General features: G+C 43.2%; 1 protein-coding gene across 3 annotated transcripts in view; it reads left to right on the top strand.

Moving 5' to 3' along the window:
- The window catches only part of KCNH7 (potassium voltage-gated channel subfamily H member 7), a 406,313-nt gene that overhangs the window by 281,473 nt on the left and 103,928 nt on the right, over positions 1–20,912 (top strand). For all 3 annotated transcript variants that reach the window (XM_069733056.1, XM_069733057.1, XM_069733055.1), the window contains exon 4: positions 20,109–20,537. In XM_069733056.1, coding sequence (XP_069589157.1) covers positions 20,109–20,537 — 429 coding nt within the window. The remainder of the gene's footprint in view (positions 1–20,108; positions 20,538–20,912) is intronic.

The raw sequence follows: 20,912 nt of genomic DNA, 5'->3' as shown, positions 1-20,912 counted from the left end.
GCAGCGCTGGCGATGGAGGAGACGTTGGGACCAGAAGCTCTAGGAGGCTGTAGCTCTGTCTGTCAACTTAGGCTACTTTCACACCGACGGACAGTGTGTTAAATGTAGCACAACATGGGCAGCGGATGCAGCTTTACAACGCATCCGCTGCCCATTGTGAGTTCCGGGGAGGAGGGGGCGGAGTTTCGGCCGCGCATGCGCGGTCGAAAATGGTGGACTCGAAGCACAAAAATAGTTACATTGAACGGCGCAATGCATCGCTAATGCAAGTCTATGGAGAAAAAAACGCATCCTGCGGGCAACTTTGCGGGATGCGTTTTTCCCCAAAACAACGCTTTGCGACGTACGTCACATAACGCAAGTGTGAAAGTAGCCTAAGATTAGTTAATACCATCCAGTCTGGCACTATGGGTATGTGTGCAGTCCAGCTGGATAAATCAACTCCCTGCTTCATCCAACTAGAAAGCACCACACCCTCCTGAAGCTCCAGCACTTTGCTAGAAGCTCCCGGATGTAGCCTTGATCTCCTCTGGTTCAGTCCTGTGTGCTCAGCTCCTGTCTATTTTATTTGTTTCCTATTTTAATCTCAGCCCATATACTGACTACTCTTGCGTCTTCCGATTTTGTACCTTCTCTACCCTTCCTGGTTCTTACCCACCTACCTGACCATTCCGGCCAGCCTGCACCACCGGCCAGCAGCTTACTCCATGGTCCGAGTCCAGGGGCTCTTGTGTAATTCCAGATCACTGTACAGCAGAGGTGTCAAACTGCATTCCTCGAGGGCCGCAAACAGGTCATGTTTTCAGGATTTCCTTGTATTGCACAAGGTGCTGGAATCATTCTGTGCAGGTGATTAAATTATCACCTGTGCAATACAAGGAAATCCTGAAAACATGACCTGTTTGCGGCCCTCGAGGAATGCAGTTTGACACCTCTGCTGTACAGAAATTAAAAGGTGAAGGACGAGACAAACTTTGGGACCTGGTAAGGAGAGTTGCTTGCACTAAGTCTGTCCGTCTAGCCACTTATAGAGTTGCCAGGTGACCACTTACAGGGCCACTTAATATTACTGAATTGTTTCATACAGTAAACAGACAATAGCACCATGGAAAGCAAACATAACACTGACACACAGTACCGACCTACAGAATGAAATAACAACAACACCATATAGTGAAAATCTATTACCGCCACATGGTGCTTATGTAATAGCGTGAACATATACAGTGTCCACATATTACGCAGTGTGACATAATTCAGCTCTATGTGTCTGTAATTGTTATCTGGGAATCACAATGAAATATTTATCCTGCAGGACGTGCGGCTGTTTCTGTCTCCTATAATGACTTATCGCAATATCACCGGGTTTTCCATTTGATATTTCTCCCATGATGTTTATATGTTTCTTTACATGATGGATGCAGGGAGTTGGCAGTGTAGAAGTCTCTCTGCCGGCCTATTACACAGCGCAGCTTTCTATAGAACAATGATCTTGTCATTACCGCTGCTATTTTTGGAAAACCAATGACACCTCTTGTAGAAATGGTGAGAGCAAGAAGTGAGAGATAAATTTGGAGGCGCAGGGTTTATGACGGGGCTTAAAGGATATGAGAAATACAATATACAGTATGTATACTGAAAATAAGGACAGTAGAGCGGCAATTATATTAGGGGTCACGTATTCTTCAAGAAGGCGGTAAAAGAGGTCTCGCAAGATTACAATTACGTGAGATGTTTCCGATCATATCCGTATTTCATCAATGAACATCATGCTTTCAATTTTGCAAGAAAGCTCGGCATGTAAAGAAGCAAAGCAGAAATGTAGCAGAGATGAAATTGCCATTTAAAGAGGATTTCTCAGCTCACCTGACATGTCTGTTTTAGTAAAAGCTTAAATTACCTTTGCAGATGTTTTTGTTAAAGGGAACCTGCCACCTGAATTTGGTGGGCTCTGTTTACGGTCCAATGGGCGGTGTTTTCTCTCCTTCCATGCACCCCTTCCTTTCCCGCTGGCCGCAATATTGTCTTGAATTTGATTAGGTTTCCTCCGTAGTACACGCGTGCGCAAAGCAATCTTGCCTTGTGCATGCGCAGTATGCTTTGCCCAACTGCGGGCAAAGCCGAAAAGTATTAGTGCGCATGCGCCGGTGCACTATGCTCCGGAACACAGCTAAATACTTCTGGGACATAGTGCGCCGGCGTATGCGCACTAATGCTTTTCAGCTTTGCCTGCAGTTGGGCAAAGCATACTGCACGTGCGCAAGGCGAGATTGCTTTGCGCATGCGTGTACTACAGAGGAAACCCAATCAAATTCAAGACAATATTGGGGCCAGCGGGAAAGGAAGGGGTGCATGAAAGAACAGAAGACACCGCCCATCGGACCGTAAACAGAGCCCGCCAAATTCAGGTGAGTCCCTTTAAGTATTCTAATTTACGGAGATAATGACTTTTTGGTTTTCATTGGCTGTAAGCCATAATCATCAACATTAACAGAAATAAACACTTGAAATAGATCACTCTGTTTGTAATGACTCTATATAATATGAGTTTCACTTTTTGTATTGAAGAAATGAAATAAATTAACCTTTTGATGATATTCTAATTTTGTGAGATGCACCTGTATGTATATATAACAGGTTAAATACACTCTAAACACTAAAAAGTGGTGCAAATGCAACAGCGAATTGGGAATTGATTGCTTTCGATTCTTGATGTCTTAACCTGCTGTAAAGCTGCTTGTTTTGTAAATTTGACTGGAGGGATTGTGTAAATCATGTCTGGTATTGCAGCCAAGCCCATTCACTTATACAAGGATAAGCTGCGATGCCAAAAAAACAGCCTATAAGCAAGAGTGGTGCTGTCTTTGTAAAAAAAAAAAATACTGTGTATAATATCAGATGTTTGCAACTTTTAAATATTTGTTTTAATTTGAATTCAGCCAAGTTGTTATTTGGCTCCATCTATCATTATATATTTAATTTGAAATGTACAATTTTAATGTTTGTCCTATAAAATCCTTTTAAAATAAAAATGTATAATAATAATAATAATAATTAAACACTTCAATAAATAATCCATTTTGCAGCTAAATAATTGCAGACCCGGCTCAAACCTTGTTTGTAGAGCAGATCAATTTGTAGAATCCATATATTTCTAATGGTCTTTTAATTGGAAAGTATATGATTTATTGGAGAACTCCAACTAAGCAATGGGAAATGAAATAATCCCTGAGCGTGGAAATGAATATTGAATCAAGAACTTCGAAACGTACGGTAGTTCTGTACATGCAGATAAATAAACCTGGATGCCGTCATATTTAGAAGGCGCCCGCCTGTTTGTATTTCTACTTAGGCTGCTGTTTTACATAAAATTAGCCCTATGATAAGAATATTATAAAAAGACATAAGCATTACTAAAAAGGGGTGTTCCAGTGTGAAAAAAAGTCTGCAGTCACTTTACATGACTTCAGACTGCTGTGTTCCTCAAAATGGAACCAGACAAATGGAATGCCGAAAAGGAAGTGTGAATTTGGCGCTAGAAAGGCAGATATGGAAGGAAGGAAGACGGGAGGATCAGAACACCGGTAGTGCTTGTACTATGGAGACACATAACTTTACATAGGAGGTGTAGACACAAGAGTAAGCAAAGTAGTTCTGTGCCAATATTGAGCCCTGCTGGAATGGAAAATGTTAACAAAGTTCCACCAGGAGAACAATTCGTAATAATTCAAGGAACACGTCTAACAAATAGAGATTGTCCAAAGCGGACAACCTCTTTCGTTAGATTCAGCGCTGTTCGTAACTGTGTTCTCCACTTTAAGGGAAGTGTAGGGGTTTTGAGGTCAGTGGTGAAGTCACATCGATAGCATGCATCACCGCTACAGCGAATCGACGCGTTTCGGGTCTGTTTGACTGTTAATCGTAGATATAGGCTATAGTCAAACAGACTCGAAAAGCGTCAGTACTTTTTATGCCCATACTATTGTTTTAATGAAGTCACAATAAAGAAATTGTTGCTTTTAATTCAATTTGTTGGATTTAAAAACCTCTTTTCATCACTGTGATGCTAATTGCTTATGTGTGTTGTCCTACGTGACCACATTGGGTGCAACCAACGTCATGACAAACACATCGTCATGCACAATTAGCGCTGGAAGATCATGAGATCCTGGACAAAAAGGCCGAAGATGAGAAGAGTGGAAGATGAAAGATCTGAAACGAACAGAGGATTGGAGAGGAGCTACCATCTCAGGACCCCCTCTAGGTCATCTTTTCATTATGTTTTTGGGTATGGTGAGAACTGAAAGTATAAATAACCCAAAAATGGGGCAGATATGATTCAGTCTGAATTTATTTTTTCTTTATGAATCTGACCATTGATTTTAATGAATCTGCCTAAAATAAATTTCGAAAAATTTGCTCCTCTCTACCTGTTAGCCATTATTATCAAACTCCCAGGCAACCCCCTGTCTTGGTGACATTTTCAATGTTATGGACAGATAGCGCTAAAATACACATCATTTATACTGCGAGGTCATTGCTTTACTTTATGTCATATCATTTCTGCCGTCACCGTAGCAGGAAGAATGGGATATATTAGATTTGGCACTCTAAAAGTTAACAGCCCTCCATCATTTACAATAACAGGATGACCTAGTAAGAACTGTCTGAAACTTTCGGCAGTAATTTCGTATTCTTTTCGGGATGGCGCAGGTATGTCTCTAGTGAGATAACTTTAGCGTTTCCATGGTTACGATTCATGCCAGAAGACCGGCTCATATTGTTGCTAAGTCCCAGCGTATGGGTTTTTGTTCTTTACAAACAAGCTATTTCAGCTGCACACAGACGCTTGATACATTTTCAATTCCATTGAAAATTGCTGAGATACAGCAACAAATAAGATCCTACAGAGAATATTTCCATTACCCTGTGATGCCTTTGGGTGCATTATTTGCTGTTCAGGCGACTTAGGCAGCTTTTATAACAGACGCTGCCTTTGAATCACACTAGCCGGCTGCAAATTTTGCCGAGTTGCCAGTTTTTCTGATTTCCAGAGACTGCCATATTTCGTAGATTGGTCCCTCATGGACAAGACAGTCCGTGGTTCACGTTCTCTTTTCATTATTGATTGAATCTATGGTCCAATGTCAATTATTGTATAAATTGTCAAGTTGTCTAGGCTCTGCTCACACTGGCCTCATGACTTTTATTTAGAGTGGAGCCACGAAAACTTAATCTGAGGTGTTTATAAGCAAATATTGAAACCTAGACTGACCCGATTTAATTTAACGGAGTTCATCAGGGGTTTTAGTATTTCTAATAGCAAGACTAGTACTGCAGACTACATTTTTTTCTTGCCATCAAAAACACTGGAAAATGGCCAACAGAAAGCCCACCAGTGCTAAAGCGTTTGTGTCACCAGTTGTATGCGCCACACACTTGCAACTGAATGAACCCATATCATCTCTCCACCATCTAACCTGATGTTATCGGCATATTTTTACATTATCACACTGTATTGAAAAGTGAAATTGATCAAATTTTTCAGTGTCGCTAGACAATAATATACCGAGGTGTCCATTTTTATTAATATTCCTTGGATGCGTTCTGTATACAATGAACCACTCAGAGTCATAGTATTGGGACACAACTTTTAATCAATGCACTCAGGGTTTCATTCAGTCTCATCTCCCACGGTGTATAATATCCAGCCCCTCGCCCCTCATATAAAACATCCTGCTCCTCACCTCTCGATCTATAACATCCGGCCCTTCACCTCTGTGGTAAAACATCCTGCCTCTCGCCCCCCGGTATATGACTTCCTGCCCCTTGCCCCCTATGTAAAACATCCTGCCCTTCGCCCCGGTTGTAAAACATCCTGCCTGTCGTCCTCCAGTTTATAACATCTGGCCCTTCACCCCCGGAGTATAACATCCTTCCCGTCACTCATCAGTGAATAACACCATGCCCATCACTCTCCGATGTATAACATACTGCCCCTTGCTCCCCCGGTGTAAAACATCCTGCCCCTTGCCCCCGGTATATAACGTCCTGCCCCTCACCTGCCTATGCAAAACATTCTGCCCTTCTCCCCATGTGTAAAAAGTTCTGCCCCTCGATCCCCAGTATATAACATCCTGCCCCTCACCTTCCAGTGTAAAACATCCTGCCCTTCGCCCCGGTTGTAAAACATTCCGCCTGTCGTCCCCCAGTATATAACATCTGGCCCTTCACACCTCCCGGTGTATAACATCCTTCCCCTCGCTCATCAGTGAATAACACCATGCCCATCACTCCCCGATGTATAACATACTGCCCCTTGCTCCCCCGGTGTAAAATATCCTGCCCCTTGCCCCCGGTGTATAACATCCTGCCCCTCACCTGCCTATATAAAACATTCTACCCTTCACCGCATGTGTAAAAAGTCCTGCCCCTCGACCCCCAGTATATAACATACTGCCCCTCACCCTCCAGTGTAAAATATCCTGCCCCTTGCCCCTGGTGTATAACATCCTTCCCCTCACTCATCAGTGTATAACATCATGCCCCTTGCTCCCCCGGTGTATAACATCCTGCCCCTCACTCATCAGTGTATAACATCCTGCCCCTCGCCCCTGGTGTATAACATCCTGCCCCTTACTTCCCGGTGTATAACATCCTGCCCCTCGTCCCCAGTGTATAACATCATGCCCCTTACTTCCCGATGTATAACATACTGCCCCTTGCTCCCCCAGTGTATAACATCCTGCCCCTCACTCATCAGTGTATAACATCATGCCCCTTACTTCCCGGTGTATAACATACTGCCCCTTGCTCCCCCTCGGTGTATAATATCCTGCCCCTCATCCCCAGTTTATAACATCATGCCCCTTACATCCCGATGTATAACATACTGCCCCTTGCTCCCCCAGTGTATAACATCCTGCCCCTCACTCATCAGTGTATAACATCATTCCCCTTACTTCCCGGTGTATAACATACTACCCCTTGCTCCCCCTCGGTGTATAACATCCTGCTCCTCATCCCCGGTGTATAACATCCTGCCCCCACTCATCAGTGTATAACATCATGCCCCTTACTTCCCGGTGTATATCATACTGCCCCTTGCTCCCTCGGTGTATAACATCCTGCCCCTCACCTTCCAGTGTAAAACATCCTGCCCTTCGCCCCGGTTGTAAAACATTCCGCCTGTCATCCCCCAGTATATAACATCTGGCCCTTCACACCTCCCGGTGTATAACATCCTTCCCCTCGCTCATCAGTGAATAACACCATGCCCATCACTCCCCGATGTATAACATACTGCCCCTTGCTCCCCCGGTGTAAAATATCCTGCCCCTTGCCCCCGGTGTATAACATCCTGCCCCTCACCTGCCTATATAAAACATTCTACCCTTCACCCCATGTGTAAAAAGTCCTGCCCCTCGACCCCCAGTATATAACATACTGCCCCTCACCCTCCAGTGTAAAATATCCTGCCCCTTGCCCCTGGTGTATAACATCCTTCCCCTCGCCCCTGGTGTATAACATCCTTCCCCTCACTCATCAGTGTATAACATCATGCCCCTTGCTCCCCCGGTGTATAACATCCTGCCCCTCACTCATCAGTGTATAACATCCTGCCCCTCGCCCCTGGTGTATAACATCCTGCCCCTTACTTCCCGGTGTATAACATCCTGCCCCTCGTCCCCAGTGTATAACATCATTCCCCTTACTTCCCGGTGTATAACATACTACCCCTTGCTGCCTCGGTGTATAACATCCTGCTCCTCGTCCCCGGTGTATAACATCCTGCCCCCCACTCATCAGTGTATAACATCATGCCCCTTACTTCCCGGTGTATATCATACTGCCCCTTGCTCCCTCGGTGTATAACATCCTGCCCCTCGTCCCCGGTGTATGACATCCAGACCCTTGCCCTCTTTGTATGACATCCAGCTCCTCACCCCCCACCTGTGTATAAAATCCAGCCCCCGATATATAACATCTGGCTCTTCGCCCCAGGGTATAACATCAGGCTCCTTACCCTCGGGATATAACATCTGGCCCCTTGTCCATGGGGTAGAATATTCAGCCCCTCGCCCCCCATGTATAACATTTAGTTCCTCGCCCCTGGTGTATAATATCCACCCCGTCGCCCCCGGTGTATATCATCTGGTGTATATCATCCGGCCTCACGCAGTGCTGTCTGCCTGTACTAACATGTATCAGAATGGCTTAGTGATCCCAGCCTAGTCCTGTAATAGGAGCCACTGGGGTAACAAGGCCATTCATGACATTTCGTCCTCCTGAATCACCTGTGACTGATATTATTGAGAAGTGGAAGGAACCGCAGCAACTCAGCCAAGAACTGGAGACCCCGTAATGTTAGAGACCGGGGGGCCGAGTGCTGAGGAGCAGAGGGCAGAAAAGTCACCAACGCTCTGCTGACTCCTTAATTGCAGAGTCCAGACCTCCTCTGACAGTAAAGGGAACTTGTGAGCAAAAAAAGAAAATAGTGTTTCCCTGCAGCCATAGGGATATTTGCAGATAAATACCATTTTAAATGTTTTAATAGAAGTGTGGTTCTGGCTTTACACTGATCACTGCCCCAGCACTACCCCAATGACTGGAAGTGAGCAGCTGCAGGAAGACAACAATTGAATTTTCTCCTTATATCTGCACTTTCAATCAGTATATAGAGTACCTGCATTTATTTTGTTAACAGGCTACACTTTAACATCAGTGCAAAAACAATGTGACTGGAGTTTCATGACATGGCTTTCCATGACCAAGTAGCACAATTGAAGCCTTACATTACCAAGCACAATGCCGAGTGTTGGATGGAGAGGTGTAAAGCCGCCAACCCTGGACTCTGAAGCAGTGGAAACATATTCTGTGCAGTGACAGATCACACGGATGATGGACGAGATTGGGTTTGGAAAATGCCAGTAGAAATTCAGAGGAGGGATAATGACATGGTGTTGGTTCTCAGTGGTTGTACTAGATCTCTTAGATCCTGTGAACGGAAATCTTAATTGTTCAACATGTTAAGATGCTTTGTATAACTGTATGATTTTTATTGTCTCATTTTAGGAATTTCATAAGTTCAAAGAGTTATAAACTTTCAAAGTTCTAAAAGTTTAAAGCTCCTTTGCCATATATTGAACAATTCTATGGACACACCGAATTACAGATTCCAGATGTATGATCTTGTGTGCAGATCTTGGATCAGTGTGAGCGGAGCCTTAGTTTATCCTTGCGTTACCTTTATAGGTTTTTACAGTTATGTCTGCATTCACATGATTCTTAATGTTCAGCCAATTATAGTGCCATTTAACATATATTACCTGAATTTGGCGGGACCGGTTTATGGTCATATGGGCGGAGTTTTCAGGTGTTTGATTCACCCTTTCCTTACCCGCTGGCTGCATGCTGGCCGCAATATTGGATTGAAGTTCATTCTCTGTCCTCCGTAGTACACGCCTGCGCAAGGCAATCTAATAATTACATTATGAATATTATACAATTATTATTAGGAATGCAATTAGGAGCAATTTTGTTAATATTCTTGCAGGGATGAGAGAACGGTCTTACTCAGATTCTTCACTTCTTTCCTGTAAATGGCGCCAAGAATGTGCAGGTGTCACTTCTAGAAGCTCATACTGAGAAATGGTTGCTCTAATGGGCTACAACAAGGTGCTTGAACAGCGGCATAATCCTTAGTGACTTTCAGTATTCCTTAGGCAACTTTCACACATCAGGTTTTCGCCGTCAGGTTCAATCCGGCTACTTTAAAAAAAAAAACTGATCCAGCGAATGTTGCCACCGGATCTGTTTTTTTCCCCTTAGACTTGTATTAGCGCCGAATGACCTTGCGTTTCGTCCGGTTTTCGCCAGATCCGGCAAATCTGCCGTTTCTGGTTTCTGGAAAAAACGTACATAGTAAAGTTTTTTGTCTCCGGAGAAAAAGCCGGAAGCGCCGGCGCTTCCGGATGTTTGCTAGAATGGAAGCCTATGGGAGCCGGAAGGTGCCGGATCCGGAAAATGACAAATTCCGGCGCCGGATTCCATTTTTTTAAACTGAGCATGCTCCAATTTTTTTTTATCCAATTATCTGGATATGCTAGTCGGATCCGTTTTTTCCAAAATACGACGGATTGTGCCTGATGGCAAAACCCTGATGTGTGAAAGTAGCCTTAAAGGGAAGTTAACACAAAAATGACTTATTGTATTAACCTTTTCACACCATGGCCGTTTTCCGTTCTTTTCGTTTTCGTCTTTTTCCTCCCCGTCTTCCAAGAGCTATAACTTTTTTTTTTAATTTTTCCATAAATATAGTCATATGAGGGCTCGTTTTTTGCGGGACGACTTTTAGTTTGAATGACACCATTCATTTTACCAGATAGTGTACTGGAAAATGGGAACAAAATTCCAAGTGCATTAAAATTGCAAGAAATAATGCAATTTCACAATTTTGGGGGATTTCTTTGTGTAAAATGTTCACTGCATGGTAAAACTGACCTGGCAATATGATTCTCCAGGTCAGTTGTTGTGAATTCTGTTGTCGGGCTCCCTCCTGTGGTCATGAATGGTACTTCGGCTGGTTCTGTCCATGGACTTCCTTGGGTGGCTGTGGGTGTTTCTGAGTTTCCTTCCACAGGTGACGAGGTTAATTTGTTAGCTGGCTGCTCTATTTAACTCCACTTAGATCTTTGCTCCATGCCACCTGTCAATGTTCCAGTATTGGTCTAGTTCACTCCTGGATCGTTCTTGTGACCTGTTTTCCCAGCAGAAGCTAAGTGCCTGCTTGTATTTCTCTGGTTTGCTATTTTTCTGTCCAGCTTGCTATTTTGATTGTTGTCTTGCTTGCTGGAAGCTCTGGGACGCAGAGGGAGCGCCTCCGCACCGTGAGTCGGTGCGGAGGGTCTTTTTGCGCCCTCTGCGTGGTCTTTTTGTAGGTTTTTGTGCTGACCGCAAAGGTACCTTTCCTATCCTCAGTCTGTTCAGTAAGTCGGGCCTCACTTTGCTAAATCTATTTCATCTCTGTGTTTGTATTTTCATCTTTAGTCACAGTCATTATATGTGGGGGGCTGCCTTTTCATTTGGCTCATCCTGGTCGGCCTGGGGGCTCTGGTGAGGGTTCGGTGACCCCTCCTCAAGGGGGGGTACTGTTGTGAATTCCGTTGTTGGGCTCTCTCCTGTGGTAATGAATGGTACTTCGCCTGGTTCTGTCCATGGACTTCCTCGGGTGGCTGTGGGTGTTTCTGAGTTTCCTTCCACAGGTGACGAGGTTGATTCGTTAGCTGGCTGCTCTATTTAACTCCACTTAGATCTTTGCTCCATGCCACCTGTCAATGTTCCAGTATTGGTCTAGTTCACTCCTGGATCGTTCTTGTGACCTGTCTTCCCAGCAGAAGCTAAGTGCCTGCTTGTATTTCTCTGGTTTGCTATTTTTCTATCCAGCTTGCTATTTTGATTGTTGTCTTGCTTGCTGGAAGCTCTGGGACGCAGAGGGAGCGCCTCCGCACCGTGAGTCGGTGCGGAGGGTCTTTTTGCGCCCTCTGCGTGGTCTTTTTGTAGGTTTTTGTGCTGACCGCAAAGCTACCTTTCCTATCCTCAGTCTGTTCAGTAAGTCGGGCCTCACTTTGCTAAATCTATTTCATCTCTGTGTTTGTATTTTCATCTTTACTCACAGTCATTATATGTGGGGGGCTGCCTTTTCCTTTGGGGAATTTCTCTGAGGCAAGGTAGGCTTTATTTTTCTATCTTCAGGGCTAGCTAGTTCCTTAGGCTGTGCCGAGTTGCATAGGGAGCGTTAGGAGCAATCCACGGCTATTTCTAGTGTGTTTGATAGGATTAGGGATTGCGGTCAGGAGAGTTCCCACGTCCCAGAGCTCGTCCTATATTATCAGTAACTATCAGGTCTTTCCGTGTGCTCTTAACCACCAGGTCCATTATTGTCCTGACCACCAGGTCATAACAGTCAGTACAAGTATACAGATACCAAACATGTATAGTTGTTATCTATAGTGCTGCGGAATATGTTGACACTATATAAATAAAGATTATTATTATTACCGTATATTAGTGGTATGAAAAAAAAATTCTGAAATTTGTAAGAAAAAAAAAATTAGCCTTTGTTGCCATTTTCTGATCCCGTAATGTTTTCATTTTTCAGGATATAGGGCTGTGTGAAGCCTTATTTTTTGCGTCCTGTGCTAATATTTCTACTAATATCACTTTGGGGAAGATACTATGTTTTGAGCGCCTCTTATTGCATTTTATTGCAATGTAGTCATAGGAATTCTTATATTTTAATTTTTTTACTGATCCGATTCATTTATTTTCATAGATTGAACTTTTATGAATGCAACAATAGCAAATATGTGGGGTATTTTATTCTCATATTTTCAATGGGGTAACAGTGGGATGATTTGAACTTTTGTGGGGTTTTTTTTTCATTTCTTTAAACTTTTATTTTCCTCACTTTTTACTGTATTCAATAGTTCCTTTGAGGGACTTGAAGCTGATCGCTTGTGCTATACATAGCAGTGCATCAGCACGTATCACCCGCACCACTACCAACCTCTTCCACACCACAGCATTTTGTTTACATTGTCTATTGACAGTGAGCTGCTTATCAGAGGAGGAGGCGTGGTCGGACAAGTGCTCATGTGCACTGTGGTCCAGGCAACGATAATCTTCTAGTGATAAAACCTTCATTGTAAGTAAACATCACACAATATGTAACTCATCGCTGAATTCAGTGTCTCAGATGCTACCTCATGCTGTCCTCAGATTACATAGCAGAAACCTGCTGACAGTTTCCCTTTAAAACATTGGCAGTCATATTTTTTTTCCTGCAGCATAATTATAGCATAGCATTGCATTGCATAACGCCCACATAAATGAATGTGGCATATTGCGGACAACCCATAAAAAAAAACACACCATTAAAAGTTAACTTTTAGTAAAAAGTAAAGCACTGCAATCACCTTGACGGTTGATAACACAGGATACCTTCATTTCCAGAAGGTAATAGCAACAGCTCAGATCCTCCTCCCCTTCCTTGCACAGGGACCTCTGCACATGTTTCAGATCATGCCCACAGCACTTTTTTTATATATATAGAAGTCGATAGATTGTTTTCTGGCTGTTTTCATTGAGGTCTGTGACTGTGAAGCTCATCTCTAGAATTAGAGTTATTGTAGTATCTTAGAACAAAATGGCTGCTCACAAACTAATGTAAAGAAAAATGTAAAAAAATATGAAATGTGAAAATAAAATTAGATAAAAGATTGTTTCAGGGTATATTTATAGTTAGTGAAAAAAAAAAGAAAATTCACTGATCCGTGAGTGTATATAAACTTTTGTTTTTTTATATTAGCTTTGGTCTACACACAGCCGCCGTGCTACCGACGTTCGCTCGGTACTGCTACATCACGGCACTATGTAGAAGTGAATGTGTCCCATTAACAAGTAATTGGATTTTTTGCAACTTGCTTGTCACATCCGTATAAGTGTCGCAATGTGATCCCTTTAATTTCTATTTAAAACAAAAAGAAAAAAGTATGCAAGTGCTAAAGGTATCTTTGGAAGTACAAATAATTTTATTATACAAATTTACAAAAAGGACAAAGATAAAAAAACACATAAAAAAACAATAGGCAGCAATCAGTACAACGTGCCCTCAATAAGGTAATAACCTGCCCACCTCTACCAAAAAATATATAACATAAGCGAGTACCCTTTAAAATGAACTAAAGTATTGAATATTACAAATATAACAAATGATATACTCCGTATAATTAATAGGATGTCAGAGATAACAATAACTGCCTGGAACACAACTGTAGTAATATAATAAACCCTGTACTGGGGAAATCAGCAGAAAATATCTGTAATGAAAAGAACAGCAGAGTTTACCATGCGATAATGGGAATAGGACGGACCTGTAAGTTGAGGCAGAGGAGGGAGGGTGTTATGACCACCAACGCACATTCACACAAGTAAATGTACAAAACAGGAAGACAAATACCTGAAGCTGACAGGTCTCTGTTCAGACTAGGAAAAGCCCTTTTCTGACCGTGGTTAGTCCCTGCCTGACCGTGCAGGTTGGCACCCTAAGATAACGCAATGGCGCCTCCACTCAACGACGTCTTATCCTGAATGTCCTGGGATCGCTAGAGTAGCAGATCACTAAGGAGAAAAGGAATCACCTACAAAGCAACTGAAACCAACACCAACTACATCAAAGTGATTGAATCCAAAAAAGTCAATCACAGCAAGAAACACCAGTAGTGGAAGCTGAACCCGAAAGGTGATAGGACAGACACACAGACTAAATGAAAAACACCTGTTACCCAAAAACCGACAGAAACAAAGATAACAGAACTAGAACACCCAAAGAAAAGGTGGCTCAGTGGAAAGAGACACCGACCACAGAATCAAGGGTTCGAATCCAGACGCATGACAGAGAGAGAGAGAAAGCCCCATGTGTATTGCAACCAGACTTGTGGCTTCATCAGGGGCTTCATTAATTTATATAGCACGTGAACAGTTTCACTCAGCAAACTTTGATCGTGTGACCAAAGTTGCTGTGCAGCCTTAGCCTAGGTCCGACAAATATCACAATTAGTTCTGTCTTCCTTATCTGCTCATGGGAGATTCACAATTTTGGACAATTTGGAATATTACTTTTATAGATTTAGAAATTTCTGTCCACATTATCGCTCCAGATCCATGTTTCTCGGTGTGTGCTTACATACTAGTGTGCTCCACTGGCATGAATTGAATGTATGGAGGTTTGTGACTAATCTGCCTCATATTATAGGGTTTTACCGCATCCAGAAGATGATTGATTCGAGCAACACCTCACTGCAATCAAAGATTACACTGGAACCAACAGTTACGTCAATACATGCGCTAGTACACATCTTCACAAACAGCGCCTACTCCTAATTGTGTAGAAGTGCACAGAATGCAACTTATCATAAGCCATACTTATCGAGGATCTGTACCGTTCTCTACTTCCATGAATAAAGCTGTATAGTACGAGGCGTAACTTGAAGAGCATGTCCCCCGATGCACCAATACCTCCTAATATGTCCATCAAAGCTAAACACTGATAGACCTATTATAATTCCTTAGAAACGCCACTTTTCATGCAAATCTATAAAAGTCCTGCACATTTGTAGTTCTTTTTGAAAAATGGCTCTTTTGGAAACTATGTCTGCCCCCTGATTATTTATCTTTATTCTGTGTAAAGTCATAGATTATGATTTTTTTTTTTAAAGAGAAGTATTTGTGCAGTTTATATCTGCAGGTATAATTACACACTCATCTTGGAAAAATATTTAGAATTGAGAGTCCTCAGTGGTTGATACCTTTTAATGGCTAACTGAAAAGATGGTAACAAATTGCAAGATTTCGAGACTACATACGTACATACTACATATGTAGTCTCGAAAGCTTGCAATTTGTTCCCATCTTTTCAGTTAGCCATTAAAAGGTATCAACCACTGAGGACTCTCAATTCTAAATATTTTTCTATCTACTGGCTAATACGGTACCAAGATATATTTCTTTCCTGTACACTCATCATGAAAAGCCATCAGTGCAGCTTCCTACCCAACATTATAGTGTGCAGGTTTATGGAATTTATGTCCCTATAAGGGTTTTCCTAGAAGTATATGGGCTGGGGCATAAAATGACCCGAGTGTAGGGAGTCAAATATTTAGAGGTTTGTCATCATACCTTTTATATTGTCCCTTTAAAAATAGAAAATGAAGAATAGGGATCAACCTTACAAAAATAATAATAATGTACATCACATAAGTGTACCAAATAGCACCTAACAATATATACAAAATAAAAATCAGACAAAAGATAAGAGACTTTATAGGCAAGGATGGTAGGTCGTGCAGTACTTGTTATAGGTAGAGATAAAAGAACAATTTAGTGTGTTAAAAAAAATCATGGCTCACACGATAATGGAAACTATAGAGAAAGACCATAGACCCAAACGGGCCTTGTTTATTGCACTCCTATATTGCCCTTTTACAATTCTTCTGTTCTCTTGTGAAGGCTATTTACCCATCAAAGAGTTCCCGTCATACAAGATATAGTGGATTCGTAATATGCATCAATAGAGTTGTCCACATTGAATCATCCTTTTTGGTATAAATATCCCCCCAAAATAAGATGGAATCCTTAATGATCAGCTGTTATCTGCAAGAGAACCCAGTGGCAAGTGTTTCATTTCTCTTCCGTGCCACCATATGTTAGATGTCGGATGACTAGTCCAAGGCAGATCCACCACGATATCTCCCTGCACAACCCTACATTGACCGGTTTCTCCCCATATCTATCTAAGGAGAGACCTGTCAATCAAATAGATCTGGGTGGAGAAAACCCACCAGGGACCTGTCTTGGATTAGTCATATGAGACATTTATTCCCCAGCCAGGTTTTTAAGGTATGTCTTCTCTTAAGTGCTGCAGCATTTATGACTAGAACATTCAAGCGATACACACATGCTAGCCACCTTAGGGAGAGACCCAAGTTGGGCTAAATGTAGCGGGACGAAAGAGACCGAAAAGCCCTCTACTTAAAGGAAATACATAGTGGATGCTTTCCTGAAACGGAAAGTACTTGCAAGCAGCATAATACAAAGAATAGCTGGTTTACCCAGAATCCTTTGCAGTAGGCGGAGCTATGCAAATCATCTCTTTCCACCCCAGTCTAATCCACAGCGCTTGGAACCGCCAAGCGTGCAATGCTGCGGATTAGTTTCTAAATTTACACAGCCAACCAATTCCTACCTGTGGACACGTGTTTCGGGCTTTAGGCCCTCATCAGCACAGGGCTGGAATTGGTTGGCTGTATGGAGTGGGGCTCGGTGAGCAAGCGATACACACATGCTAGCCACCTTAGGGAGAGACCCAAGTTGGGCTAAATGTAGCGGGACGAAAGAGACCGAAAAGCCCTCTACTTAAAGGAAATACATAGTGGATGCTTTCCTGAAACGGAAAGTACTTGCAAGCAGCATAATACAAAGAATAGCTGGTTTACCCAGAATCCTTTGCAGTAGGCGGAGCTATGCAAATCATCTCTTTCCACCCCAGTCTAATCCACAGCGCTTGGAACCGCCAAGCGTGCAATGCTGCGGATTAGTTTCTAAATTTACACAGCCAACCAATTCCTACCTGTGGACACGTGTTTCGGGCTTTAGGCCCTCATCAGCACAGGGCTGGAATTGGTTGGCTGTATGGAGTGGGGCTCGGTGAGCAAGCGATACACACATGCTAGCCACCTTAGGGAGAGACCCAAGTTGGGCTAAATGTAGCGGGACGAAAGAGACCGAAAAGCCCTCTACTTAAAGGAAATACATAGTGGATGCTTTCCTGAAACGGAAAGTACTTGCAAGCAGCATAATACAAAGAATAGCTGGTTTACCCAGAATCCTTTGCAGTAGGCGGAGCTATGCAAATCATCTCTTTCCACCCCAGTCTAATCCACAGCGCTTGGAACCGCCAAGCGTGCAATGCTGCGGATTAGTTTCTAAATTTACACAGCCAACCAATTCCTACCTGTGGACACGTGTTTCGGGCTTTAGGCCCTCATCAGCACAGGGCTGGAATTGGTTGGCTGTATGGAGTGGGGCTCGGTGAGCAAGCGATACACACATGCTAGCCACCTTAGGGAGAGACCCAAGTTGGGCTAAATGTAGCGGGACGAAAGAGACCGAAAAGCCCTCTACTTAAAGGAAATACATAGTGGATGCTTTCCTGAAACGGAAAGTACTTGCAAGCAGCATAATACAAAGAATAGCTGGTTTACCCAGAATCCTTTGCAGTAGGCGGAGCTATGCAAATCATCTCTTTCCACCCCAGTCTAATCCACAGCGCTTGGAACCGCCAAGCGTGCAATGCTGCGGATTAGTTTCTAAATTTACACAGCCAACCAATTCCTACCTGTGGACACGTGTTTCGGGCTTTAGGCCCTCATCAGCACAGGGCTGGAATTGGTTGGCTGTATGGAGTGGGGCTCGGTGAGCAAGCGATACACACATGCTAGCCACCTTAGGGAGAGACCCAAGTTGGGCTAAATGTAGCGGGACGAAAGAGACCGAAAAGCCCTCTACTTAAAGGAAATACATAGTGGATGCTTTCCTGAAACGGAAAGTACTTGCAAGCAGCATAATACAAAGAATAGCTGGTTTACCCAGAATCCTTTGCAGTAGGCGGAGCTATGCAAATCATCTCTTTCCACCCCAGTCTAATCCACAGCGCTTGGAACCGCCAAGCGTGCAATGCTGCGGATTAGTTTCTAAATTTACACAGCCAACCAATTCCTACCTGTGGACACGTGTTTCGGGCTTTAGGCCCTCATCAGCACAGGGCTGGAATTGGTTGGCTGTATGGAGTGGGGCTCGGTGAGCAAGCGATACACACATGCTAGCCACCTTAGGGAGAGACCCAAGTTGGGCTAAATGTAGCGGGACGAAAGAGACCGAAAAGCCCTCTACTTAAAGGAAATACATAGTGGATGCTTTCCTGAAACGGAAAGTACTTGCAAGCAGCATAATACAAAGAATAGCTGGTTTACCCAGAATCCTTTGCAGTAGGCGGAGCTATGCAAATCATCTCTTTCCACCCCAGTCTAATCCACAGCGCTTGGAACCGCCAAGCGTGCAATGCTGCGGATTAGTTTCTAAATTTACACAGCCAACCAATTCCTACCTGTGGACACGTGTTTCGGGCTTTAGGCCCTCATCAGCACAGGGCTGGAATTGGTTGGCTGTATGGAGTGGGGCTCGGTGAGCAAGCGATACACACATGCTAGCCACCTTAGGGAGAGACCCAAGTTGGGCTAAATGTAGCGGGACGAAAGAGACCGAAAAGCCCTCTACTTAAAGGAAATACATAGTGGATGCTTTCCTGAAACGGAAAGTACTTGCAAGCAGCATAATACAAAGAATAGCTGGTTTACCCAGAATCCTTTGCAGTAGGCGGAGCTATGCAAATCATCTCTTTCCACCCCAGTCTAATCCACAGCGCTTGGAACCGCCAAGCGTGCAATGCTGCGGATTAGTTTCTAAATTTACACAGCCAACCAATTCCTACCTGTGGACACGTGTTTCGGGCTTTAGGCCCTCATCAGCACAGGGCTGGAATTGGTTGGCTGTATGGAGTGGGGCTCGGTGAGCAAGCGATACACATTCAAGACAGCAATAACGCAAATAATAACTGCTCTGGGTTCGAGCAGAAGGAATCAGTTGACAGGTTCCCTTTTAAGTAGTGGTAGCACGGTATCAATTGAAATAATTTTTTTATTGTTTATTATTGATTATTTTATTTTTATTATTATGTAAGGTTGTTTTACAAATGGGTGTCACATCTCCTCCTGGGCCCTGCTCCTGTGACATCTGCTTCTGTCACCAGGTGCTGCCATATTTATTCTGCAGGCTGCACTGGTGATGGAGGAGACCTTGGATCCAGAAGCTCTGGGTGACACAGAGTGATTGGTACCTGTAGTACTGTCCAGCCTGGCAGTTTTGGTGTGTGCTGTGTATCTGGAGTATCCCACCTATTGGAAAGCAACACACCCCAACATATTGCTGCAATCTGCCAAATCCAGCCTCATTCACCTCTGGTTCAGTCCTGTTTTTTAGCTCCTGTCTTGAGTATTTTATTTTCCTATTTCGACCTTGTTCAAGACCATTTACTGGCTACATTTGCGTCCTCTGATTTTTTTTTTTACCTTTGCTACCCTCCTGGTTCAGATTAATTTACCTGACCACTCCTGCCAACCTGCACCACTGGCCAGCAGCTAACGTCGTTACCCCAGCCCAGGGGCCCCTGAGTAAGTGCAGATCCCTGTACATGGGTAAAAGGGCGAAGGCCAGGACAACCCCTGGGAGCTGGTAAATGGAGTGGCTTGTGCTAAGTTTGTTAATTGTAGCCATTTTTAAAGTTACAAGGTGACCACTGATAAAGCCATATTACAATAGGTTTTATAAACAAGACAACCATTGGTACTCAATATATTAATCTGCCTATAGACTTATATTTTTCATACAAAAAGATAGCATTTTTTAATATTTAAATTAAATTTGTCTTTTAGGTAAATTGTTTGGATTCCGGTTACCATCACTGAGACTTGTAAACTACAGAAAACAGTCCTTACCGCAGGAAGATCCTGATGCCGTCATCGTGGACTCATCCAAGCACAGCGATGACTCCATGGCCATGAAGCACTTTAAATCCCCTACGAAGGAAAGTTGCAGCCCATCAGAAGCTGATGACACCAAAGCACTGATCGACTCAAACAAGTGTTCACCTTTGGTTAATATAACTGGACCTCTGGACCATTCCTCACCTAAACGACAATGGGACCAACTATTTCCGGACGTGATGCATGCAGGGTCTCATTTGTCTCATTCAAGGTCGAAAGAAAGCATTTGTAGCATGAGACGAGCATCTTCAGTGCAGGATATTGAAGGATTTAGCATTCACCCCAAAAGTGTTTTCAGAGACCGACATGCGAGTGAAGGTATGATACCCTCTTTTTAAACAAGACGATGTTGTCTTATGCCTTAAAATAAGCGATTTTCGGAAGGAGAAATGGACTTTAACCATACCTTCCAACATGTGAATGCCAAATTGTGTTGTAGTAACATGTCAGAAGATTTGATTGATGGATGGCAATGGGCACCCCAAACGATCGCTATATAAAGTGGTCATGGTTTGATTATGGGCCACAATGTCAATGCTTGCAGGTTTCTCCACCCGAACTTGATAGCTTTTGTGATTGTCGGGCATGTGGATCTGGCCTTAGTTTTGAAATGATCGTCACACTATACATGGTCCTCATCAATCAGGATGATAAAAATTATATTTTTTATCTATTATATTCTTATATCTATTT

The sequence above is a fragment of the Ranitomeya imitator genome, chromosome 7 (assembly GCF_032444005.1).
Source record: "Ranitomeya imitator isolate aRanImi1 chromosome 7, aRanImi1.pri, whole genome shotgun sequence".
NCBI classification, from domain to species: Eukaryota; Metazoa; Chordata; class Amphibia; order Anura; family Dendrobatidae; genus Ranitomeya; species Ranitomeya imitator.
The sequence above is the reverse complement of the archived record's forward strand: the minus strand, read 5'-3'. Positions and strand labels throughout refer to the sequence as shown.